Genomic DNA, 24,166 nt, shown 5'->3' on the forward strand with positions numbered 1-24,166 from the left:
GTGTATGGTAACCCCTGAAGACTCCTTAAAAGGTACAATCATAGCGTGAAGTGTTCTCATTACTTGATTGTGCTGCTCTCTAGATAAAGGAGTAACTGTGTGTGTCTGAGTGGAATTTTGCTGCTTACCAGTAGTGGAAGGGTATTGGGAGGCGGGGATGCTGCTGATGTCATCCAGTATGGCTGGGGGCGTTGACCTCCTGGGGAGGGGCACCGGCCCACGATTCCTAGTGACCTCATCGGATTGGGCAGAGAGCTGTGCCTTTCTTGGGTGGAGCATGTGTGTAATGGTACCGGTGTCTACCTCAGATAGTGCACTAAGCTGTGTTCCTCTTGGGAGAGGCATAGGTGTCTCCACCCTGTGGGCCTCACCAAGAGATACAGTGTTCCTTGACCGGACTGGGCGGAGTCCAGGCTCCTGCATGCCGTCGTAAGTCTCAGGATCTATGGTACTGTACTGGGGAGGGGCTGACTTAGTCTGATCCCTGGAGCCTAACTGGAAGCTCTGAGTGTCCAGCTGCTGATCATATCTGGAGTACCGATCAGACAGTCTGGCAGGTTCCAGCGCAGGGCTAGGTAACTGGGCATCATCACTGTCTAGCAACTCCATAGGCATTACAGTATGTTCATATTCCAGGCTACAGATCTCCTTACTCATAGCGTCTAATTCTTCTTTGTACAGATCTAAAGCATTTACACAGGCATCGTTATCCTGAAGGGCTTTATGTAGCTTCAGTGTGAGCTCTCTATTCTGCTCCCATAACTCAGTCATTTCTTGATTAGCTTTGTGCCTCTCCTGCTGAGCAGAGCTAAGGCTATCTTTTTCTTGTTGCAATTCTAACCGGAGGGCAGCGAGCGACCCCTGGGAAGTTTCTTTCTCTTCCTGATAGAGAAACCGAAGCCGGTCTAACTCTTGCTGCGTCACGCCCAACTCGTGATTCATATCAGCTAAACGCTGGGCCTGAGAGCACAGAGAGGACTCCTTCTCCTTCAGTTCTCTACGCAGGGAGAGAGCATGTTCCTCCCATTTAGATCTTTCCATCTCAATAGCAGAACATTTTTCTTTGAGCACAACACATTGGACGCATGCCTGAACCTGGGTGGCGTCCGCATTTTCCCTCTGCTTATCAGCTGCCTGTGCAATTAACTCTGCCTTTTCCTTATGTAGAGTCTCAACAGTGCTCTGCATCTGTTGTAGCCTCTCCCGCTGAGCGGAGCTAAGGTTTGCATTATATTCTTTAATTGCCAGGAGAATACAGCTTAATTCAGCTAGATCTGGGACAGTAAGGCGTGCTTTATTAGTTATCACCCGGTTAATTGCTGATGAATATGCGGCTATGCTATCATCGCCCACCTTGTGAAACAAGTTAAATAAAGAGGTTACAGTCAACTCTTGTTTCAACTTCGGTTTTGTGAAAGACACCAGAATTTCTAAAGCTTCTAATTCCAAATTAGAATGCGTAACTGTACGAGTTGACATGATCTCTGCTTATCTGTAAGCACTAAAGTAAACACAGGCTGTACTAACCAGCCAGAAATAGGCGAGATTTATGGCTTAGCCTGCAGGCAGCTTCACACACAGAAACCTGATGAGACACAGCCAAAATACTCCCCCCCTGCACGTCTCTGAACAGTCTAAGAGACACAGAGCAAGGAATCGCAGAACGAATCCAGACTTCAACAAAGCGTTTAATATCACAGCAGCAATTCTCTCTCACTACAGAAACACAAACCGGAATACTTTTCTCAACTCTTAGAGATCCTGTGACTGAGCCCCCATATCTGTAGGCGGATTTCCCAGATAATAAATTACCTGAAACAAGGTTTCCCAACAGAACTATCCGCAAGCAAAATATTCTGTTCTCTGTCTAGGGGAAGGGGGAAAACCTTGGCTATGGAGCTACATGCCACTATTTCGGTCAGAGAGAGAGAGCTGAGAAATCAGGCTGATATATATTAGCTTTATTATGGATAATATAAAAAAATATATACAAAATAGAAATTTGGCAAAGCTTTGGCTGAACAAAAATACTGGCAGTAATTCTTACAACTATATTCTCACACTACACACATTTCTTACTGGTTGCTAGGTAAACTTGCACAACTGATTAGAATGCAATAACTATGTTATGAGGTAGTATGGTAATTAGCAGCTTCTTTCCTGACCAAGGTTATGACTAACACCAGCCTTATGCTCAGGTAATCACCACTCGCTAACCCAGACTAATAGGAGATAGATCACTGTCTCTCACCAGGCAGGCTGACCTCCGGGGACGCCTCTCAGGAGTAGCACAGGTTACCTCCCAGACTCAAGCTGAGAGATCAGCGAGTCTTCGTCAGAGCCACGACAGGCACTCTGCAGCAGTCAGCAAAGGCACAGGTCACACCTTGCAGGTTGCTGAACCACACGGTACTCTTCCAGATACACAGTTCATCAGTTGGTGGACCTTCTTAGGTCACTGGTCTTCTTTCCACCTCCACATTCTTCCAAGGATTCCGACTAACTAACTCCCCAACTCTTCCCGCTCTTCCAGCGCCTCTCGGTCAGGTGATACCAATTATCCTCTTGTACCATCCTGTGCATGGCAAGAAGAGTTCTTGTTTTTTTCTTTGTGACCTTGGAAATGGTAACTTCTGGTGCTATGCATGCCTCCCTTCTCATCATCTCAGAGATAGAAGGGGAATAATTGGAGCACAGAGTGTCCTTGGCTTCAGCAAGCCTGTCAGTGATTTTCCACAAACTGAAGCGGACTCTGACACAGAGATATGCAGGTCAGAGGTTTGCAGCAGCCATCTTCTAGTAACAAGATGTCATAGGCTTGTATAGGCCAAGACCAGCAAGGGAGACACAGGGACATACCCCTACAGTATAAATGTATTAAATAAATAAATAATTTATAGAATTTGGTCCTATAGGTCTAGATTTGGATTGTGATGATAATGGTGCTTTTTCATTTTCTTCTTCATGACTTTCATAGTCTACCACTCAAAGCATGCTCAGAACATGCCTCTTTTAAATTTCCTCCTGTTGCTTTATAGAGCGCCTTTTCTAAAAATCACTACATATGCTTATAATCTGGTTTATATGTATAAATCAGCTTTTTTATACATATAAAGGCTGTCATTTTGAAAGGGCTATTCGTGTTTGAGATGTGCATAAACTGGTATTTATTTATTTGGATTTTGCACACACCTTTTTTAGTAGTAGCTCAAGGTGAGTTACACTTAGGTACACTGGGTATTTTCCTGTCCTTGGAGAGCTCATAATCTAAGTTTATACCTGAGGCAGTGAAGCATTAAGGGGTCCTTTTACTAACGTGCGCTGAAAAATGGCCTACGGTAGTGTAGATACATGTTTTGAGTGCACGCAGAATTATTTTTCAGCGCACCTACAAAAAATGCCTTTTTAAAATTTTTGCCTAAAATGGATGTGCAGCAAAATGAAAATTGCCGTGTGTCCATTTTGGATCTGAGACCTTACTGCCAGCCATTGACCTAGCGGTAAAGTCTCACACGGTAACCGTGCGGTAATGACTTATGCGCGTCTGATATGTGCATCCAAAAATGAAAATTATTTTTTGGATGTGTGTATCTGTTGCACGCCAAAAATGAAATTACTGCAAGAGCCACATGGTAGCCGGGCGGTAAATCCATTTTGGCGCATTGGGCACACGTAGATGCTTACACAGCTTAGTAAAAGGGCCCCCTAAGTGACTTGCCCAAGATCACAAGGAGAAACACTGAGATTTGAACCAGGCACTTCTGGATGTCAAGACTGGCGCTCTAACCACTAGGCTACTCCTCCACCTGCATCTTGTATAAAGGTCTGAGTCCCCATGTTACAATGCCAGGATACGTACGTCTCAAACTCAAGTGCATTGCTAATGGCAAAGGGGTATAGACTGGGTGTGTCTTTAGGAATTGTCTGCTTCTTGTCATTCACTCATGAATCATTAGTGCACAGTGACAAATTCGATCTATATTCTGTGATTTATTAGTTGCCAAATGAGAGAATTATTTTGTTAAGCTAACTTATTTTGTACTGATCATAATTATCTACATAAAACAGATTTATATTTTATCTTTGCCAGAGCTGCGTTAGTACAGTCATTTATCTGAACCCATTCAAGGAACTCAAATTAGTAACACAACCCTAGACATTCCTTGTGTGCTAATTGCTCCATAGGTTAATAAACACCCCACCTTTGCGATACTAAATGTGGACGCCTAAATGAAACAAGGGCACATCTAACTTACTGTATTCTGTAAGTTGTATTCATAAGTGGAAGCCCCACCCATGTCTCTTCCATGCCCCAAGCATCAAATAAACGCTTCATGGCTTTATATAATGTGTCATTTATCTGTTTTTGAATGAAGGCTTTGAAATTTGTTAATATCTCTCACTGTCTCTGGTGTTTGTTGTGTAATTACACTGCAGCTTTGATTTTTCTCATTTTCACATCAGGCTAAAATGTGTATAGCTATGGGTCCTGGAAACGATATGTTTGAAAGCACAAGGATAATAGGAGAACATATTTATTCTAAAGCAAAGGTAAGTGATTCATTTATGGATAAGCCTTGTTTATATCTTCTTCTTTAATATGAGCTTCACTGAGGTAGTGTCCCATTAGCAAAAATGTACCTTGCTGTGCAGAGCAATCTTTCATGGAGCTATTTTTCTTTGGAAGAACATCAAAGTATTCCCTCATATTATTTTGGGGACAGAGCCACAGAAATGTCACCCGAGAACAACACACTCAGATAACCAATTTGCATTTGCTTTTTGTGCCAGCTGGAATTGAAGCAGGGGCGTAGCCAGACACCCAATTTTGGGTGGGCCTGGGCCCAAGATGGGTGGGCAGAAGAACTCTACCTTGTCCCACAAGTGATTTGGTCTCTCCCTCTCTCACCTGCATATCATATGGTTCTCAAACATACTCCCTCTCCTACATACCTTTTAAATCACAGATTTTCACAAAAATCTGGCTGTGAATACACACTGCTCAGGTTGGCCTCACAGCCTTCCCTCTGATGCAAATTCCTGTTTCCGCATAGGAGGGAATACATCAGAGGAATGGCTGTGGGGCTAGTGCGAGCACTATGTATCAGTTGCTGCTCGCTGCAGGTGAAGATCTGCTATTTAAAAAGTATGCAGGAGGGACAGTTGTTGGGAGTTTTGGGCTGGTGGGCCTGGGCCCACCCTTAGCTACGCCACTGAATTGAAGCATGGGTCAGAATATTCTCACAGTGGCAACTAGAAGGTGATTCTGTAACAGAGCACCTATGTGGCACCTATTCTATAAAGGAAACAGGTGTATACGTTTCTTTATAGAATACTAGTGTGACAGGTAAAATATGGCACTACATATAGCATGCACAGAAAACAAAAAAGCGAACAATGGTTGGCAGATCTTTATTCAATGAAAACGACCCAACACAGACTGTATTTTGGCTCTAAGGACTGCATCAGGGGTCTGCAATTTCAACAATTATAATGTAACATCTATGAATTAGAGATAATAAGCATATAGTCTTTAAAAAGACTGAGGATGAGTTCTGATATCAGAACACCTCTATCACCAAACGTCTGCTTCCGCCAACATTAATGTGAGAGCACTTACCTTGAAAGACCGATGGGGCCACCATTTAACTTCGGTGAAGCTTCCTCAGGGGTTAAGTGCACTCTAGTGTTCTTTTTTGCAGAAATTGTGGTGTAAAGTGGCACTTAACCCATGAAGGTGCTTCACTGAAGTGAAATTGTTGCCCCATTGGACTTTCAAGATAAGTGCGTTCACATAGGTTTAACTCACCACTTTTTTTTATTATAAATTTATAAAATTTAGTTTTCACAAATAAAACAAGGGAGTTTTTAGACCAAAGAAAGAAAAAGTGCCAGCACTGAGACTGCGGCCATGACCACCTGAAAGATCTTTTCTCCCTAAAAAAAGAAAAAATAATAATAGAGCACATTATGCTATCATTAAATTGTTGATGAAGTGAGTTTGGCAGCACTTGCACATTTTTTGATTGTGACAGGTAAAATAGGGGCCAATAATTTAGGCACAAGCACATGTGCCAGCCATAAGGCAGGTGGAAATGCCTGTGTCTAGATTCTCCGCCCATGTGTATGCCTGTTTTTCAAACACACTAACCAGCTTATTTTCGAAAGAGAAAGACGCCTTTAGTGCGACCTAAATCGGGAGATAGAAGTTTGTCTTGCAAAGGCGCCCAAATCGGTATAATCGAAAGCCGATTTTGGGCGTTTCCAACTGCACTCCGTCGCGGAAACGAATAAAGTTGACGGGGGCATGTCAGCGGCATGGTGGAGGCGGAACTGGGGCGTGGTTATCAGCCGAGGAGAGATGGGTGTCTTTAGCTGATAATCGAAAAAAAAGGCGTTTTTACCGCAATTTTGGGTCACTTTTTTTGGACCCTTTTTTCACGAACAAGTCCCAAAAAAGTGCTCCAACTGCCCAGATGACCACTAGAGGGAATCAGGGATGACCTCCCCGGACTCCCCCAGTGGTCACTAACCCCCTCCCACCAAAAAAAACCCACTTTACAAACTTTTTTTCCAGCCTGTATGCCAGTCTCAAATGCCATATCCACCTCCATGACAGCAGAATGTGTTCGATCCTGTCACAGCCTTTCCCTGGGTCAGATGTGGCTCTCGGGTGCAGTACAGGGTCACATCAGCATTGCATTGTGGTGGGTGTAGGGTATTGGGCTCCGTGATTTCATTAGCTTGTGTTACAGTCTCACGATGTTGGTAGTTGGTAGGCTCTTCTCCCATGGTGCTTTTCCCCCTGCCTACTGGGTCAGAGTGTGCCCTATTGTGTTTCCTGTTGTAGTCCATGCAGTAGTGGCCATTTTTGTAAGCCAGTTTTAGTTCCCTTTCCTGTGTTAGCCACGTTAGACAACTTAGTTCTTCCCTTGAATGTGGCTGAAAGAGGGCATTGTACAGCATTCTGCCAGCTCTGACCTACTGCTCATCTCAGTACCAGGGAGACTCGTTGCCAGTGGGGCACAACCTCTGATCTGCAGTTAACTGTGAGTAAAGGCGGTTATTCCAATAAAGGACGTTTTCGGAGAGATTAGTCTTCCGGTGTCAACTGGTGTGCCAATGTTATATAGCAGCAACCAGTCCTAGAGGCCTGCGTGTATGCAGGTCCCTGGAGCACTTTTAGTGGGTACCGCAGTGCACTTCAGTCAGGTGACCCCAGGCCCATCCCCCCCCCCCCCACCTGTAACACGTGCTGGTAAATGGGAGGCCTCCAAAACCCACTGTACCCACATATAGGTGCCCCCTTCACCCCTAAGAGCTATGGTAGTGTACATTTGTGGGTAGTGGGTTTTGGGAGAGGGGGTTGGGTGTTCAGCACCCTTGGTAAGGGAGCTATGCATGTGGGAGCTTTTTCTGAAGTCCACCGCACTGACCTAGGGTGCCCAGTTGGTGTCCTGGCATATCAGGGGGGCCAGTGTACTACAAATCCTGGCCCCTCCCACGACCAAATGGCTCGGATTAGGACATTTTTGAGCTGGGCATTTTTAGTTTCCATTATCGCTAAAAAAACCAAACACCCAGCTCAAAAACGTCCATTTTTTCGAAAATACGGTTCGGCCCGCCCCTTCACGGACCCGTTCTCGGAGATAAACGCCCATGGAGATAGGCGTTTCCGTTCGATTATGCCCCTCCACGTAAGATATAGACTGGATGGACCATGTAGGTCTTTATCTGCAGTCGCTTACTATGTTACTATGGGGCTCATTTTCAAAAGAGAAAACCATCCAAAAAGTGGCATAAATCTGCATTTGGACATTTTCCTCACAAAAACATTCAAATTGGTATTTTCAAAAGCAATTTTTAGATCTTTTTCTATGAAGTCTGTCAGAAGTGCATTCAAATCACATGGGGGCATGTCAGGGCATGTTAGGGGGCAGGATCTGGGTGTTTCTAACACATGGATGTTTTTCTGCCATAATATGTTTGAATTTGATAGCCGTATTCTGAATTTTTTGAAGCTTTTTGAGATTGGACTGAGAACAACCAAGATATACAATATTGTAATAATCAAGTCTAGTGGTAAGGAGAGACAGGACAATGGTGTGGAAAGTATGCTGATCAAAATAGCAGCAGACAGTACGTAACTGGCGGAGGATCAGAAAACCAGAAGTTCGAAATCTGAGCAGGAAAGATCAAGTGGGAATCAAGAACTATGCCAAGAAAATGGAAAGAATTTACTGGTTTAATAATAGAACCAATATCAAGAGGAATGGTGGGAATGGAAATGCTGCCCGTAAACCAGCAGGCAACAGTTTTTTGCTTATTTAATACCAGTTTATATTCCAAAAGCCAATTTGAGATGGTAAGGAGGGAGTGATATAGAGGACCAAGCGCAGGTGAATAGGGGTTAGCAGGAAACAAGAGGAGTATGTCGTCAGTGTAGAAGTGAGATACCTGTAGATTGGATAAGGCAGGCAAGAGGACTAAGGACCAAGTTAAATTGTAGTGGGGAAAAACTAAACCCTGTGGAACACCACAGGATAAAGGGCACATTGGCTTAGCATTGGACTAATGATCAGAAAAAAAAAGAAGAGAACCAGGATAACACAGAACCAGCAATACCCAAAGAAGATAGATGGGATAGCAAGATGTTGTATCATTATACCTTTTTAAATTTACCAATTATCAAACATTTCACAAGCTAATAAGTAACATCAGAAATAGGCAAAACAAAAAGAAAACATTTGAACAATATCAATAATTCCAAGCTATTCACCCACCAAATAATGAGAAATAATTGGATCCATGATATAGAAAGCCAAATTAGGAAAAAAAAGAAAGACGTCTGCTAGTTCAAAATTTCCCTAGCCAACCCATCACATAGTAATGTTACCTATGGAGTCAAACCAGGACTTTTAGCTCCACTTTTGCTACAATAAATAATTCTAATTGGGATCATAAAAAGAAACGTCTACATGTCATTCCATTTTAACATGTGCTATTGTGTGTTAGCATGTGCTATTTCATTTCATTTCTGTTAAAACCTTTTAGCGCACACTGAAACCAAACAAGAAATGCGGATTGCTAGAGTAGCAGAGCAAAAAAATAAACTGTATCTTGAAAGTAGTGGTTGAAGGGGGTCAAAAAACCAATCAATCTCCAGCCCCATCCCAAGCTCTCTAATTGTTGATGTGCTGGGTAAAATATTGGTTGGGCTATAGCCTTAGTGGCATCCCAATCCATTGCCTATATATATGAACGAAAGCAACAAGTTGCAACTTCAACTAGTCAGTTATTAGTCACTAAGAATAAAGGAGGTAATAACCAGCATATTTATTTGTAAAGAGAATGCTACTCCGTTCGTTTCACATTGATAGCGCATAACTATTGAGGTGGTTTGGTGACAGAGATCATGAGCTATTATCAAGAGACCTGCTCATTAGCAGTATCTCCATGGGGTGCTAATATTCAGTTTGTGCAATCGTTACCCTGCAAAACGATTTTAATATTTCTACGGGAAAACTGCTTCTCACATCTTCTTCTACTCAACAAATGTTGAAGGCAAGTTCAAAGAACAGTTATAAGCAGGGCCGGTCTTAGCAAGTGCAGGGCCCTGTGCAGACCAATTTGATGGGGCCCCACCCCAGCTCCACCCTAGCTCCACCCTAGCTCCACCCCCACCCTAGTTCCAGGGCCGGCCATCCCCTCCGAGCTCCAGGACCATCCCTTCCCTCCGAGCTCCAGGGCTCCTCCCTCCTTCCCAGCTTCAAGGCCCCCCTCCTTCCCAGATCCAAGGCCTCCCTCTGACCCTCCCTCCCTGCCAGCTCCAAGGCCTCCCTACCTCCCTGCCAGCTCCAAGGCCTCCCTACTTCCTTGCCAGCTCCAAGGCCCCCCTCCCAGCTTCAAGGCTCCCCACCTTCCGAGGCCTCCCTCCCTCTGAATTTTAAAAGTTACCTTGTCAGGTTACAGGCAGCGGCAGGAGTGAAAAGCGTGCAAGCTCAGCTGCTTGGCACTTCAGGAGCCTTCCTTTCCCCTCTCTCAGCTCTGGTCCCGCCCATGAGGGCGGGACCAGAGCTGAGAGAGGGAAAGGAAGGCTCCTGAAGTGCCGAGCAGCTGAGCTCGCATGCTTTTCACTCCTGCCGCTGCCTATAACCCGACAAGGTAACTTTTAAAATTCAGAGGGAAGGGGACTGGAACTCGGGCGGTCAGGGGCGGGGCAGAGGCGCGCTGCGCGGGGCCCCCTTGAGCGCGAGGCCCTATGCGGTCGCCTCGGTTGCCTTGCCCTAAGACCGGCCCTGGTTATAAGCTCCACCCAAATCTTCCTTAAGCAGCAGAGAACATAGATGGGTGGGTCAGTATTTAAAAGCAGTATGTGCTATCCAGATAAGTGCTGCTTTTTGGGCTTAACCAGCGTTTTTCAGTGGTACTATGCAGATTCTATAAAGGGGGTCTTTTACTAAGCTGTGAGAGCATTTTTAGCTCGCGGTAGAAATCAGCTGGTGGTAGATGCCGAGACGCCCATAGGAATATAATGATTTCTACCACGAGCTAAAAATGCTACTGTGGCTTAGTAAAATACCCCCTAAGTGAACAACACCTGCACGGTGAGAAGCAATACTAGCATAACCTAGTATGAGCACACCTAACATGTACATGGTCACAGTTAACTCCAGCCATAGAACTGGTCTAACTGTAGGTGTGTAAATGCAGCAAGGGTGCGCATAATTTACTGTATTCTATAAGTTGTGCTCAAAAGTGGCAACTCTCCCCGCTGCCTCCCATTCTCCGCCCATATGAATGCCACTTGCACGCGCCCTTACAGAATAGCGCATAGCTGTTTTGCTGCCACTTACGCCCTTACCCACTAAAAGGCTGGTTTTCTGTCCATTTATGTATGCATGTAGCACTTAAATGCAGATGCCCAGATATAGAAAAGCCTCATTGTGTCTCTGAAAATCATTAGTGACCATGCCGACACTATCTGGAGTTATCTGGAAAAGGACGTTATTCAGTCTGCTATCCAGATAACTTTGAACAGCCCAGTTTGTCCTATGTTACCTGGATAGCTTATCCAAATAGTAGACTGAATAGTGCCCTTATCTAGATAATATCAGTCATCTCCAATTTGGATATTCAGTGCCAATGACTGTCCGGATACCAGTGCTGAATATACAGATATTTTCTTTTAACTACCACAACTGACACAGACTATGGTGGCTCAATACTGGGCTGTGATTAACCAAAGGAATTTAAAGCACTTGTCTTTGCAGACATTAAGCTGTAAATTTCTTTGACAGGTTCTATGAAATAAAATTGTACGTACAATCTAAAATACGCATGTGTACAGTTTTCACAATATGTAATAACATGTTTTGAGTTTATCAAACCAGGCAATATTTCCTGTCCTGGTGCTTATTGTACAGAACAACAGCTTTGAGTTCATTCTTGCTTTTGCATTTTTTTGTAAGGAATTGTATGGAACAGCCTCTGTTGAGATAAAAGGACCCATCAAATTTGCACACCAGTGGGTAGATATGAGTAATGTCACTGTACAATTAAATTCCACTCACACGGTAGGTATCACTCTTTGTTATACCACAGTCTTTAAACTCTAATATGCATTATGTATGAGAATTTCCTTTAAAAATGATGTTATGTCCTTACCTTCAGGGTAACACATGCAAACCAGCCTTAGGTTATAGTTTTGCGGCTGGAACCATTGATGGAGTTGGAGCTTTGAATTTTACTCAGGGTGAGTAAAAAAATCTATATTTGAGAATTACTTAGGCTTGTGTTTGTTAGCCACGTATACCATTCCCACAATGCTGAGATTGCCCCCAAAAGTTAACATAGAAATTGTATAGTTACCGTATGTTCATTTTTGGTATTATTTCATAGTGACTCTAAAGTCTTACTGCCCTTCAGTAAATGTAGGAATTAATATTCTCCAAGGACAAATGGGTCAGAAGATTACCACAGATAGGTGATGTCACTGATGGAGCCCTAAAAATCAATAACAAAAAATCCCAAATATCGCTGGTGCTATAATACAATAAAGAAACCCCAAACCAGGAAAATAGTACTAATACAAATACCAGAAATCACTCAAGATTATATATTTAATGAGAGGGACCCTCAGAAACATAACCACCCACGTGGCAGTCACTCAAGACCACTTAATGGGTAAGACATAGCACTTCATTCATTGGGTTGCCATCGCACTGTGATTTTATGTGTTATATAATGTGCTTTGAGTGCCCAGTGCTCAAGTGTATTGAAATCACAAAACTATAAACACAGCACTTAATCGATAATAGCCAGCGACTCCAATAAGTTATAAAATAGAAGAAAGTGTTCATAGCTTTATGAGCCCTGTTGAATCTTCAGACGCCAAGGGCTCCAAAATTGTAGACATTGAATGATCACGAAGAGATGACTGCTCTCTCCTGTCAGAATGTGCCCGACACTGCGGGTTTCAATTCAGCTTTCCTCAGGGACTTGGGATAGGGCTCTCTTTCCATTTGTCTTGTTGCCAGCTGAATTCACACTCCACTACAGAAGTACTTTTAAAGTTCCAAAAAGGGGAGCGGTGGCTATATGGAGACTCCCATGCTCCTGACGTCACTACAAAAAGAAGAACTTTATTGCTACTTGCTGCTTCATGAACAAAATCAACTGCATACTGTGATAACGTTATTAAAGAATGAGCCCCCAAAAATAAAAATAAAAGCCAGTATAAGGTAATTAAATAATTGAGTTCCATTCGATACACTTATTTAGCTCCAGAGGGATTACAGTTTAAAATCCAGAATTGCTCGTGGCGGGCTAAAACTGCCATTTGATCGCCCCCCTGAGACAATTTGGGTACATGGTCAATAATAATTCATTGCAAATCATTAAAAGTATGTTGGTATTTTACACAGTGTTCCACTAAAGGAGCTGTTAACATTTGTGTAGTAAGATGACTGATGGAGCATGGGCATAGTTTGACTGTTTCATTTGGGGGGGCAAAGGATGGGGCAGGGCATATTAGCATATTTAGGCTCAAAAACCCTTTCTGATGCTTTGGTGCCACCTCAGTAAGGCCAACATACAATCTCTTCACTGCAAAACACTATATTTATTTATTTATTTATTGCATTTGTACCCCACATTTTCCCACCTTTTTGCAGGCTCAATGTGGCTTACAGAGTATTGTTATGATAAAGTCGTTATATGATTTAAATACAGTCGATCATAAGCTGAGGTATAAGAGGATTTAGATGGAAAGGTGATAGATAAGGTCGTGTGAGAGGTGTTTTTGGTGTATTTGGGTGATTTAAGGAATGATTTGTTTCATTCAGGATGACTTTTGTAGGCTTTGTTGAAAAGATGTGTTTTCAAAGCTTTGCGGAAGCTGGTTAGATTGTTCATGGTTTTCAGGGCCATGGGTAAAGCGTTCCAAAACTGTGTGCTTTTGTACGCAAAGGTAGTAGCGTAAGCCTGTTTGTATTTCATTCCTTTACAGCTGGGGAAGTTCAGATTGAGGAATTTGCGGGCCGATCCTTTGGCGTTTCTGGGTGGTAAGTCCACTAGGTTTAACATATAGAGTGGGGCATCTGCGTGAATGATTTTGTGTATGGTCGTGCAGATCTTGAACTCAATTCGTTCCTTGAGCAGAAGCCAGTGCAGTTTCTCTCTTAGGGGCTTTGCACTTTCATATTTAGGTTTTCCAAAAATGAGTCTGGCTGCGGTGTTCTGGGTTGTTTGGAGTTTTTTAATGGTCTGTTCTTTACAGCCTGCATACAGAGCGTTACAGTAGTCCAAGTGGCTTATTACTAATGACTGTACTAGGGTGCAGAAGATGTTTCTTGGGAAAAAAGGTTTTATTCTCTTGAGTTTCCACATCGATTGGAACATTTTTTTCGTTGTATTCTTCACGTGAGTATCGAGTGTGAGGTTTCGATCAATGGTGACTCCAAGAATTTTCAGATTTTCTGAGATAGGAAGTGTGCAGTAGGGTGTAGTTATAGTGGGGTAGTTGTTTGTGTTGTATTGGGAGGTGAGAACTAGACATTGCGTTTTTTCTGCGTTAAGTTTTAACTGGAATGAGTCTGCCCAAGAGTGCATGATCTGGAAGCTCTGGTTAATCTCGTTGGTTATTTCGTTTAAGTTGGCACATATGTAAGGGTTAAGGTTTTGATTGGCTAGGAGTTTGGCTAATGGTATCATCATTAGGTTGAAAATAGTTGGTGAGAGGGGGGATCCTTGAGGAACTCCACATTCCGGTATCCAAGGTGGTGATCTGTCAGTGTTCGTTGTTACTTGGTAGGATCTGATGGTGAGGAATCCTTCAAACCATTTGAGAACTGGGCCTCCGATTCCGAAGTATTCTAATAGGTGTAATAATATTCCATGATCCACCATGTCGAAGGCACTAGACATGTCGAATTGTAATATGAGTATGTTCTTGCAGGTTGCAATTGTTTTTTTGAATGAGTTCATTGCAGACACTAGTACAGTTTCAGTGCTATGATTTGATCGAAATCCTGACTGAGACTCTTGTAGAATTGAGTGTTTGGTCAGGTAGTCCATGAGTTGTTTCGTCACTATGCCTTCCATCAATTTTGTTGTGAGTGGGATAGAAGCGACTGGTCGATAGTTGGTTAGGTCCATTGTGCTTTTCTTAGCGTCTTTTGGCAGCGGAGTGAGTAGGATGTTTCCATTTTCCGTGGGGAAGAGACTATATAGGAGTCTATAGTTTACTTGGTTTGTGAGGTCTTTTTTGAATTGTTTGGGTGCGGCTCTTATTAGGCTGGTAGGGCAAATGTCAAGTTTGCATTGAGATTTGGCATATTTTCTGAGCCAGCGTGTGAGTTCATCTACTGAAATCAAGTCAAAATTGGTCCATGATCGATCGGCTGGGTATTCCCCAGGTTTTGGGTCTAGGCATTCAAGGATGCTTGTGTACTCAATAGTGTTACTTGGTATCATGCGTCGGTGCTTTGTGATTTTTTCATTGAAATAGTTCACTAGGTTGGTTGCCGATGGGGTGTCTATGCTGTTCAAGGTGACCCGTGTGGTGTTTAGGAGATTGTTTACAAGTGAAAAGAGTTTATGCGTGTCCTTGTAGTTTGGTTCTATTATAGTTTTGTAGTACGTTCTTTTGGTATGTCTGATGTTGTATTTGTATTTTCTTTGTAACTGTTTCCACTCTTTGAGTGTGTGTTCATCTTTTTTTTTTGCTCCATGCTCTTTCTAGTCTTCTGACCTGTGTTTTTAGTTCTTTCAGTTCTTCGTTAAACCATGGGATTGAGCTTTTCCTATGTGAGGTTCTAGTTTGCAGCGGTGCTATCTTATCTAGAACTGTTCTGCATCTGTTGTCCCATTCTTGTAGAAATTGGGGTGATTCTGTAGTTGTTGTCCATTCAGCGGTATATATTTGTTGCCAGAATATTAGAGTGTCTATTTTGCCTCTTGTAGTATAGGTTCTTTTTTCTTGTTTTTGTTGTTTCTCTTTTGTTTTCCAGAGGAGGGAAGTGTTTGCCTTGTAGTGATCTGACCATGGTGTGGCTGTCCATTTTGTGTCCTTGATTGTGAGGTTCGTGTCTGATGAAAATTTGTGAGTTATGATATCTAGCGTGTGTCCTTTTTTGTGGGTGGGTTGCATGTTAGGCCAGTGGATCTCCCATAGTTGGAGGAATTTCTTGCATTCATGTACATTATTTGAATTGGTGTCTTCAAGATGGAGGTTAATGTCTCCTGCTATGAGGATATTCTGGGAAGATAGACAAGTATTTGATATGAAGTCCGTAAAGTGTATCTGTGTGTCTTGCCAGTTAGCCGGGGTCTGTAGAATAGGATTATGTTTAGTTGATCATGCAGGGTAGGGTGGGTGATTCTGACTGATGCTATTTCGAGTTGGGGGAGGATCGATTCAGCTGTTGTTGTAACTGTGAATTGGGATTTATAAATTATAGCTATACCTCCGCCTCTTTTTCCTTCTCTTGTCCAATGAGTGATTTTGTATCCTGGTTGACAAAGCTCTAGGATTATTGGGTCTTTAGAGTCATGGATCCAAGTTTCATTGATGAGAAGGAAGTCAAGGTGATCTGCCGTTATCCAGTCGGTTATCGTTGTGGTTTTTTTGATTATTGATCTGGCATTAGTATATCCTATTTGTATTAGTTGGTGTTGCTTCCTTGGGTTCGGGTTTGTGGTGATTTTTATCAGTTGTCTGTTTTCTTGGTGTGCGGGTTTGGTGTCTTCTTTTGATATTCTTTGTTGGTGTCCATGGGCATTAGGTTTGTCGTGGTCTTTGTTGTTTTTTTGGGAGGGCATTATGTGTATGTGAGTAATGTGTGATTTGTGAGTTGTGGGGTTGTAGTTATCTGTATCGTGGGTTGTATATGCGTGTAAGAGTAGGGTGAGACAGTAGATGGTTAGGAGTATTTTGCTGGGGTTCATATCAGCATTTAAGGCACTGCAGCGATTTCTAAAGCAGCAGTGTATGGAATATACAGTACAATATGTGCAGTGCATCCACGGCACTGTATCTAAAACTGGGTCTCTAAAAACAGTGCGCTTAAAATATGGCAACAGAATTTAGTTCAAACTAAACAGTGCTTTCAAAGCAAAGTGGCATCTAGTTCAGTGAAGCAGTGCACTTAGAGGCAGATCTCATTTGTAGTGAAATCTCTCTGCCAGTTAATTCATTTTTAGAAAATACCTTTATTATTTATTTACTTACAAAACCTAATACTTTAACATATCATTCCTTCATGCACACTCACTTACAAATGCACACTCATACACATTTCACAATAAAACCTTAATGGAGCAAACCCACTAATACATATTATATCCTAACTGTTCAAAATGCCCAGTAACCTCAGCAGGATATTTGTTCAAAAAGTTCCTCTGATGCTAGTACTGCACTACCCTCACGGGGTGTGCCTGTTGCTTTAATCTTCCATACTGGTCACAGCACTGCACAGCAAGTTCAAAAAGTTCATCTGATTTTAGTGCTGCACTACCCCCTAGGGCAGTGATGGGCAACCTTTTGAGCTTGGTGTGTTAAAATTCGCCAAAAAACCGAGCATAACTCGGGTGGTGTGTCACTTCGAGAAAAAAACCATAATTTTGCGATATTTATAGTTTAAATAACAAAAATGTATAATTGTAATATATAACTGTATTTAATAAACCAAAACCTAATTATTTAACTTACCTGCTTAGTGACTTCTTTGTTCATCTGTCAGTCGGTTTCTTTTGTTGGTCTTGATATTATTTAACTTGTGTGGGGTGCCGTGAACTAAGATAAGTGAGGGGGAGGGGGAATTCTTTAACTAATCTGCCTTTTAGTGACTTTTTTGTTGCTGAATTTCATTGGCTAAATCTTCAATTGAAGGTTGGTATTTTGTACACTTCAAGCCCAAGCAAGCGCTACTAACTTCATCTTTCAATCTGTTTCTTTTGTTGGTTTTGATATTATTTAACGCTGAGAATAAGGTTTCACAAAAGTAGGTAGAGGGAAAAATTGTGAGTAAAGCCATTGCTATATTTTTCAGGGTGCTAAAAGTGTCTGGTAATCGGATCCAGGCACTCCAAATTTCCTGGTAACTCAGATATTCTCTTAATAATTGCATCTTTATTCTGCATATCATGAAATAGAACTGGTGCACATCTTAGGAGAGTTTCTTTAATAAATCCTCCCTCACTGAGCGCTTTTCCATGCTGAGCTATGGAGTGAGCAATGCTCAAACTTGCAGATGTTAAATTTGTAGAACCTTTTACAAATGTAAGGATGGAATTAGATTGGCTCTTATAAAAGTGTAGCTGCCTGGAAATGTATTCCTTCCTTTCATCCTCACTTTTTTTCAAGAGCTGGGAATGATTAGTTTCAAAATGTCTATTTATATTCCACGTTCTGCTTACTACCGTTTCAGTACATAGAACGCAAAATGATCTGCCATTTTTTTCTATAATGCCATACATCTTGGTCCATGTCTCTTGAAAGGGTCGGCTACTGCTACTACCACTTCCTTTACTTAACCTTGGTTTTTTATTTTTTGGGTTCTCCATCAGGGGGGCAGTGACAGAAGATAGAATTATAGATAGCCTGTTAGCCCTGCAGGCAATTAGGGGTTAACTAGCCTAACTGACCACCTTATGTAAATTAAGATGGCTGCCGCTATTTCTAATGGCGGGAAATGGCACCCATAGCACATGCCCTCGCCTCTCCCAGCCTCCCCCTCACCTATCTCAGTAGGTCAATTAGATGATGGTCAATTAGAAATCCACAACACCCCAGAACAGTAGATTGGATGATGGTTGCTGTGGTTATGTGGTTGCTGGTAATGGCGATCACAGGGCCCTCAGAGATGCGTCCCCCACGGCATTCCGCTGCTCTCTGCTCCGCCGGCCGGAAGTGAGGTCAAACGGCCGTGCAGGAGCTGGGGCAGAGGGAGCAGCAGGGAGGGAACGAGCGGAGGACTCGGAGGGAGCCAATAGGAGTGCACACGGGTAAACATGCACCGGGGGGGGGGGGGGGTGTGATTTCGCTGGGGGGGGGGGAGGTCGCGCTGCACCTTGGGGGGGCGCATCGGCGATCTGCCCGGGTGTCAGCAAGGAACACCGCTGCTTCTCTGTATGCGGCCACATGCGGCCGCGTGTCATCGAAAATGGCTACACGTGTCAGTACTGACACGCGTGTCATAGGTTCGCCATCAGGGCCCTAGGGTGTGCTTGTTGCTTTAAACTCCCATCATAGTCACAGCACTACACAAAATCCAATCCTTTTCATATGTGCTGGGTCCCAGGAATTCCAAACGAAAATGCAAACATTTGCTTAGAGTTCTCCACTCCTGTGGCCAATCCACTTCCACTCATGCGATGTGCTTTAAACTCTTACAGTCATCCGATGTACCCCAGACTCTACACAGCCTGTGTTTCGCTACATCCGCGTCATCAGGAGTCGGGTCCTACACAAACAAACACATGCAAAAATGCTCACAACTCTATCCTAAACCCCTCTCAATAACTTATACTAATACATTAACATTTTACTCACGGTGTAAACTTGTAAATCCCTTATGGCTGCAAGACAGTGGGGATTCCACTTCCACCTCACATCTGCCTACCAAACGCTGGCCCATGCGCTGTGAAAGCTGGCTTAAAACCTAATCAAACACCATCCAGCCCCACCTACTCAAACCTGTAGCCACTCAACTTCCTTATTCAAACCCCCTGGCTCTACCGTGTTCCACCTAAAAATGGTTCTTTGCTCACATCGTAACAACTGCTGTGTAATGTTACCTCCTCTGCAGTTTCCTTGCACTTTAAACAATACCACAAATTGAAGATCCTCCACAGTATGGCCAGCCCTCCCCCAATGGGCAAATAATGGTGTATCCTGCTTAGCTAACCTAATGTTGCTAAGGTGCTGAGCCATCCTGTTCTTAATTTTCCTAACAGTATGCCCCACATACCATAGTCCACATGGGCAGCAAATTCCATATACACACTGTTTGGTATTACAATCTGTATGTGTTCGCAACTTAAAAACACGTCCCTGTGTGTGTGGAATTATCACTTGTGTAACCTGCATAGCATACTTGCAATACACACACCCTCCACATACTGTGTGTCCTCTCCCAAAATCATCTGTTCGAGCTGTGTCCATTCGCTTATAATGGGACAAAATCTCTCCCATATTTGGCCCTCGTGTATATGTGAACATAGGAATGCTTTGAAACTGTTGATGTACTGTAACCATGGGCCACAATTGCCTAATCACTTTCTCTACAGCCAAACTGTTTTACGTATAAGGTAAAATGCAAGTAAGCCTGCGTGATTTGAACTGCGTGTTAGAGCCAGACAGCCATTCCCTATGGGCATTAAATGCCCGTTTGGCCGCCTTGTGAATCACCCTAGGCGGATACCCCCGCTGCCTGAAACGTTTGATCATCTCCTGAGCCTGATCTTGATATGTACTGCGCGCTGAGCATAACCTGCGAATACGTAAAAACTGCCCAGTTGGTATGCTATTTTTAAGCCGTGTAGGGTGATGACTCCGATAATGTAACACCGCATTGTGGTCTGTTACTTTCCAGAATGCCTGTGTAACAAATGTTTTCTGATGCACCCTGATATTCACATCTAAAAAATTCACTGACCCACCACCTATTTGATGTTCAAACTTAATATTAACATCCTGTGCATTCAGATATTCCAAGAACTGTTGTAATTGATGTACATCACCCCGCCATATCATCAGTACATCATCAATGTACCTTAGCCAGCCTATAACTTGATCAAAAAATGGGGAACTGTACACCCATCTTTCCTCATATTGAGCCATATAAAGGCATGCCACCGTGGGGGCTACAGTTGCCCCCATGGCAACACCCTTTACTTGTAAATAATATTTCTCCCCAATATTGAGTGTACATCAATTACAACAGTTCTTGGAATATCTGAATGCACAGGATGTTAATATTAAGTTTGAACATCAAATAGGTGGTGGGCTAGTGAATTTTTTAGATGTGAATATCAGGGTGCATCTAATGCGGTGTTACATTATTGGAGTCATCACCCTACACGGCTTAAAAATCCAAAGCAGCTGAATTATTGTCTGGTATATCTCCGTATATTCAAAAGATTACAGCTGATAGTCTTAGTCAATGCCGGTATAAATGCATATAACCTAATGACATTGATAAAGATGTTTGTCGTTCAATCTCTCCATGTATTTTGAAAATCAATCTTCCTAAAATACAGAGCTAGTCCTCTCTGTCAGTATTGGTGTCCGATACAGAGATATACCAGACGATAATTCAGCTGCTTTGGATTAAAAAAAAAAACCCTTCCCTGTCATCATTGCGACCCCTGACGTAGGTGCGACAGCACCAAAACACGGCCCGTGTCGGGTCTTTCATGAATAACTGTTTTTACACAAAGTTTCATCATAGCAGAGTAGTTTTCCCCATATATTCTACATTCCTTCTTAAGATGGTGTTGGCGTTCGATCTTAATCAGTCTTTCCAACATTTTTCCTAAAACCTCATGCCCATCCTGGTGAAAGCACACTGTACAACTTGGACTGTAGGCGAGCCTAAGCCTTCTATCTGGAGCGGACTAAAGCTTATAGATAGTCCATGGATGGGGCAGACATCGGTAAATGCTCTTTATCCAATTGGCTAGCAGATTGCATCTCCTTCACTTATGCCCAGACTGGGCTGACTGTGAAGGGACATGTCACAGGTAAACAATGTCAGCCTCCATTTAGGAGATATGAAAAGCTGTAATGTGGACTTCAGTCCACACATTTACATCTCATTACTTCCTTGAACATAATATCCAGTGCAACAGCTGGTTTGGCCATACAGTTCTGCAGAATTTTTTGGAATCTAGAATCCAACTCCACCCACCTAGGCCCATTCATTTCTGTTCTGGGCTTCACCTTCACAACAAGAACTTAGTTATTGGTTTTGATTGTCCTTGCCGTTGTAAGTCCCTATTAATCATGGTTTGTTGCTTTCAGTGAGCCTAGTAGCTAGGGATTCCCATCTGTGGTGATCTTCTGTCCTTCCTGTCCTTGGAGAAAGCAAAGTTACTGAACTGTAGCAGGTGTCTCTGAGACAGCAGGATACAGATTACCACAGCCTTTACACCTCCCCTAAGAGTTGAATTCTCTGTGATTATTATCAAACTGTGGGTCTCCCATGAGTTGAGCAGGTGGGAAGGAACACGTACATGTGTGGTCAGACCTGCCAAAGTCTTTAAGAAGCTTCTGAATTCTGAGCATCGTCCATGCCAGGGCTCTTCCAGTGACATCACCTATCTGTGATAATCTATGTCCTGCTGTTCTCTGGGAACACCTGCTACAGGTGTTCCCAGAGAACACCTGTAGCAGGTGAGTAACGTCACTTTTTCTAAACATTCTAGAGGATTCTTGAAATCATGCTCTTATTCCTGCTTTTTATTGGTTTTATTCACCTGTATTTTTCCTTGAATTTATACCATAGTGAGATGTTATCAAGTATAAAGCTGCTTTGTCATTGACTGAATGAAATAGATTTTGAAGTGAGTTATTATGGTGATAGGTAATTTTCAGCCTGTGGCAGTTAGCGTTTCTAAGCCACTTACCGCCATAGGCTGAACTGAGCCCAGATATTCAATATTGGGCCATGTTCATACTCTGGCATTGAATATCTGGGTATGTGTGGATACCAGGAAGTTAACTGGACACCGGCCAATATTCAGACCAGTGCCTGGTTAGCTCAGCAGATAAAGTTAGGACAGCCATGTGCATAACATAATGTGCATTGAGTTGAACCAAAGGAAGAACATTGAAAATAATTTCCTACTTACAGGAACCGTAGAAGGGGATCCATTTTGGGATGCAGTTCGGGACATGTTATTGGCAAAGCCATCTAATGAAACCGTTGATTGCCACAAACCTAAGCCAATCCTTTTTAGTACAGGAGAGGTATGTATGGGTATATTATACACTTTATCTTCCTCCCCCCCATCAGAGGTGTAGCTAGTACTCAATAGGTCCTGGACAAAAAAATTAATATGGGCCCCTTATAATATCATTTCTTCCAAGGTAAGGGATCAAAGGGAGGAGGAGGAGGAATCCCTTCAGAGTTCCCATGTATAAACTCTGCAAAAAGCAAACACATTTGAGTCCTATATAGAAAACTTGTTAGTAATAGAAATAGAAACTGAAATGCAAGATATCAGAGATGTACATTTCTCAAAACTGACATATTACAATTAATAAATTCAATAAACAATACTTTTTTAAATAAATCTTTGTTGTCTCTCTTTCCTGCTTTTCTTAGTTTTTTTTCCCTTAAATCTCTTTTCAGGTTCTTCTAAATCTTATATCCTGCTTATGCCTCACAGTTCAAAGTGGGCAACAGTTCAAAGCGGGTAACAACAGTTAACAGAGCAGAACAATTCTCTGGGACAGTGAAAGAAAAATCATAAGACACTACGAGCTATTCTGCAAAACAAATGTCTAAAACAAGGTCTTAACCTTTCTAAAGATCAGTTATGACTGAGACGATGAAAAGATACCAGCAAATTATTTCTAGTATCTAGCAGCTTGAGTCAGTTCAAATAACTTTAATCTTTTCTTCCTCTTAGGTGAGGGAAATAAAGAAGGTCACTTTGTTCCTTCTGGCCCTCAAAGAAGTAGCAAATTGAAAGTGGACATACAAATAATTTGGTGCTAGACCATGCAATTTCACATAGCTAAGCCAAAAATCAGGCATACTGCTAGATTCTATGAGAGAGATTCTATGAGAAAGGAACCTGCAGTGATTGTTTTCAAGCACAAGTACTGGTCAACTTACAGTATTAGTAGGGAAATGATATTACAATGAAATGAATTTTATATATTAGAAAATAATTTGAGAAATGTATTGCTCTTGATTGTAATTTTTCAGAGCATATAGTCCTCGCATTCAATGACATCAATGTGCTTTTTTATTATGGATTATGCATCAGACTGGTATAATGTCTGCAGTGTGGGCCAGTGCCTGGACTCCTTTACCCTATTTTAGTAAGAATCTATATCATGCTTGTTCTTAATCAGTTTTATAACTAAATACAAAACGGGAAACATCTCCATGCTACTTTCTCTCATTAATTGTGCTCAGTTTGGATAAGCATGAAAAGCTGGTAATCATGATTTTTTTTAAAACACATATTTACAAAGTTCCTGCCTCAAAGGATATTTAACAACAACTGCATTGACATGGGACCCTAAATATGCCAGATTTGTTGAGAAGTCCTTCTTATAATGGCTCTCCCATTTGTCAACCTGTGCTTGCCGTTCTTGGGACTGGAGGGTAATAATCTGTGGATTTAGCAGATGGCTGCCGACTGCAAGCTCTGACAATCCCCACTAGTCCTCATTGGTTCACATTCACATAACCAGTTTTGGTTTTGGCTGAAATCAGGTGAAAAGGTTCGGCTGATGTTTCGGTTTTGGCTGAAAGTGTTTAGACAGTTTCGGTAGCAGTTTTGGCTGAAACTGAAAAAAGCAGTTTCGGTTGGCCTCTACTAGCCATAATAAGGATAAGTTATCTTTCATCTTAACCCTGTAAGAATGACAGGTTAAAAAGTCATGGAACCAATTTAATAAGTTCCCAATAATACCTATATCCTC

At 42.4% G+C, this 24,166-nt stretch overlaps 1 protein-coding gene across 4 annotated transcripts in view; it reads left to right on the top strand.

The window, feature by feature from the left end:
* LOC115470142 (neutral ceramidase-like) overlaps positions 1-24,166 on the top strand; it is a 160,602-nt gene that overhangs the window by 111,487 nt on the left and 24,949 nt on the right. For all 4 annotated transcript variants that reach the window (XM_030203090.1, XM_030203091.1, XM_030203089.1 and 1 more), the window contains 4 exons: positions 4,465-4,551; positions 11,472-11,576; positions 11,674-11,755; positions 22,359-22,474. In XM_030203090.1, the coding sequence (XP_030058950.1) occupies positions 4,465-4,551; positions 11,472-11,576; positions 11,674-11,755; positions 22,359-22,474 (390 nt within the window). The remainder of the gene's footprint in view (positions 1-4,464; positions 4,552-11,471; positions 11,577-11,673; positions 11,756-22,358; positions 22,475-24,166) is intronic.

Source organism: Microcaecilia unicolor, chromosome 5, assembly GCF_901765095.1.
Source record: "Microcaecilia unicolor chromosome 5, aMicUni1.1, whole genome shotgun sequence".
Taxonomy (NCBI): domain Eukaryota; kingdom Metazoa; phylum Chordata; class Amphibia; order Gymnophiona; family Siphonopidae; genus Microcaecilia; species Microcaecilia unicolor.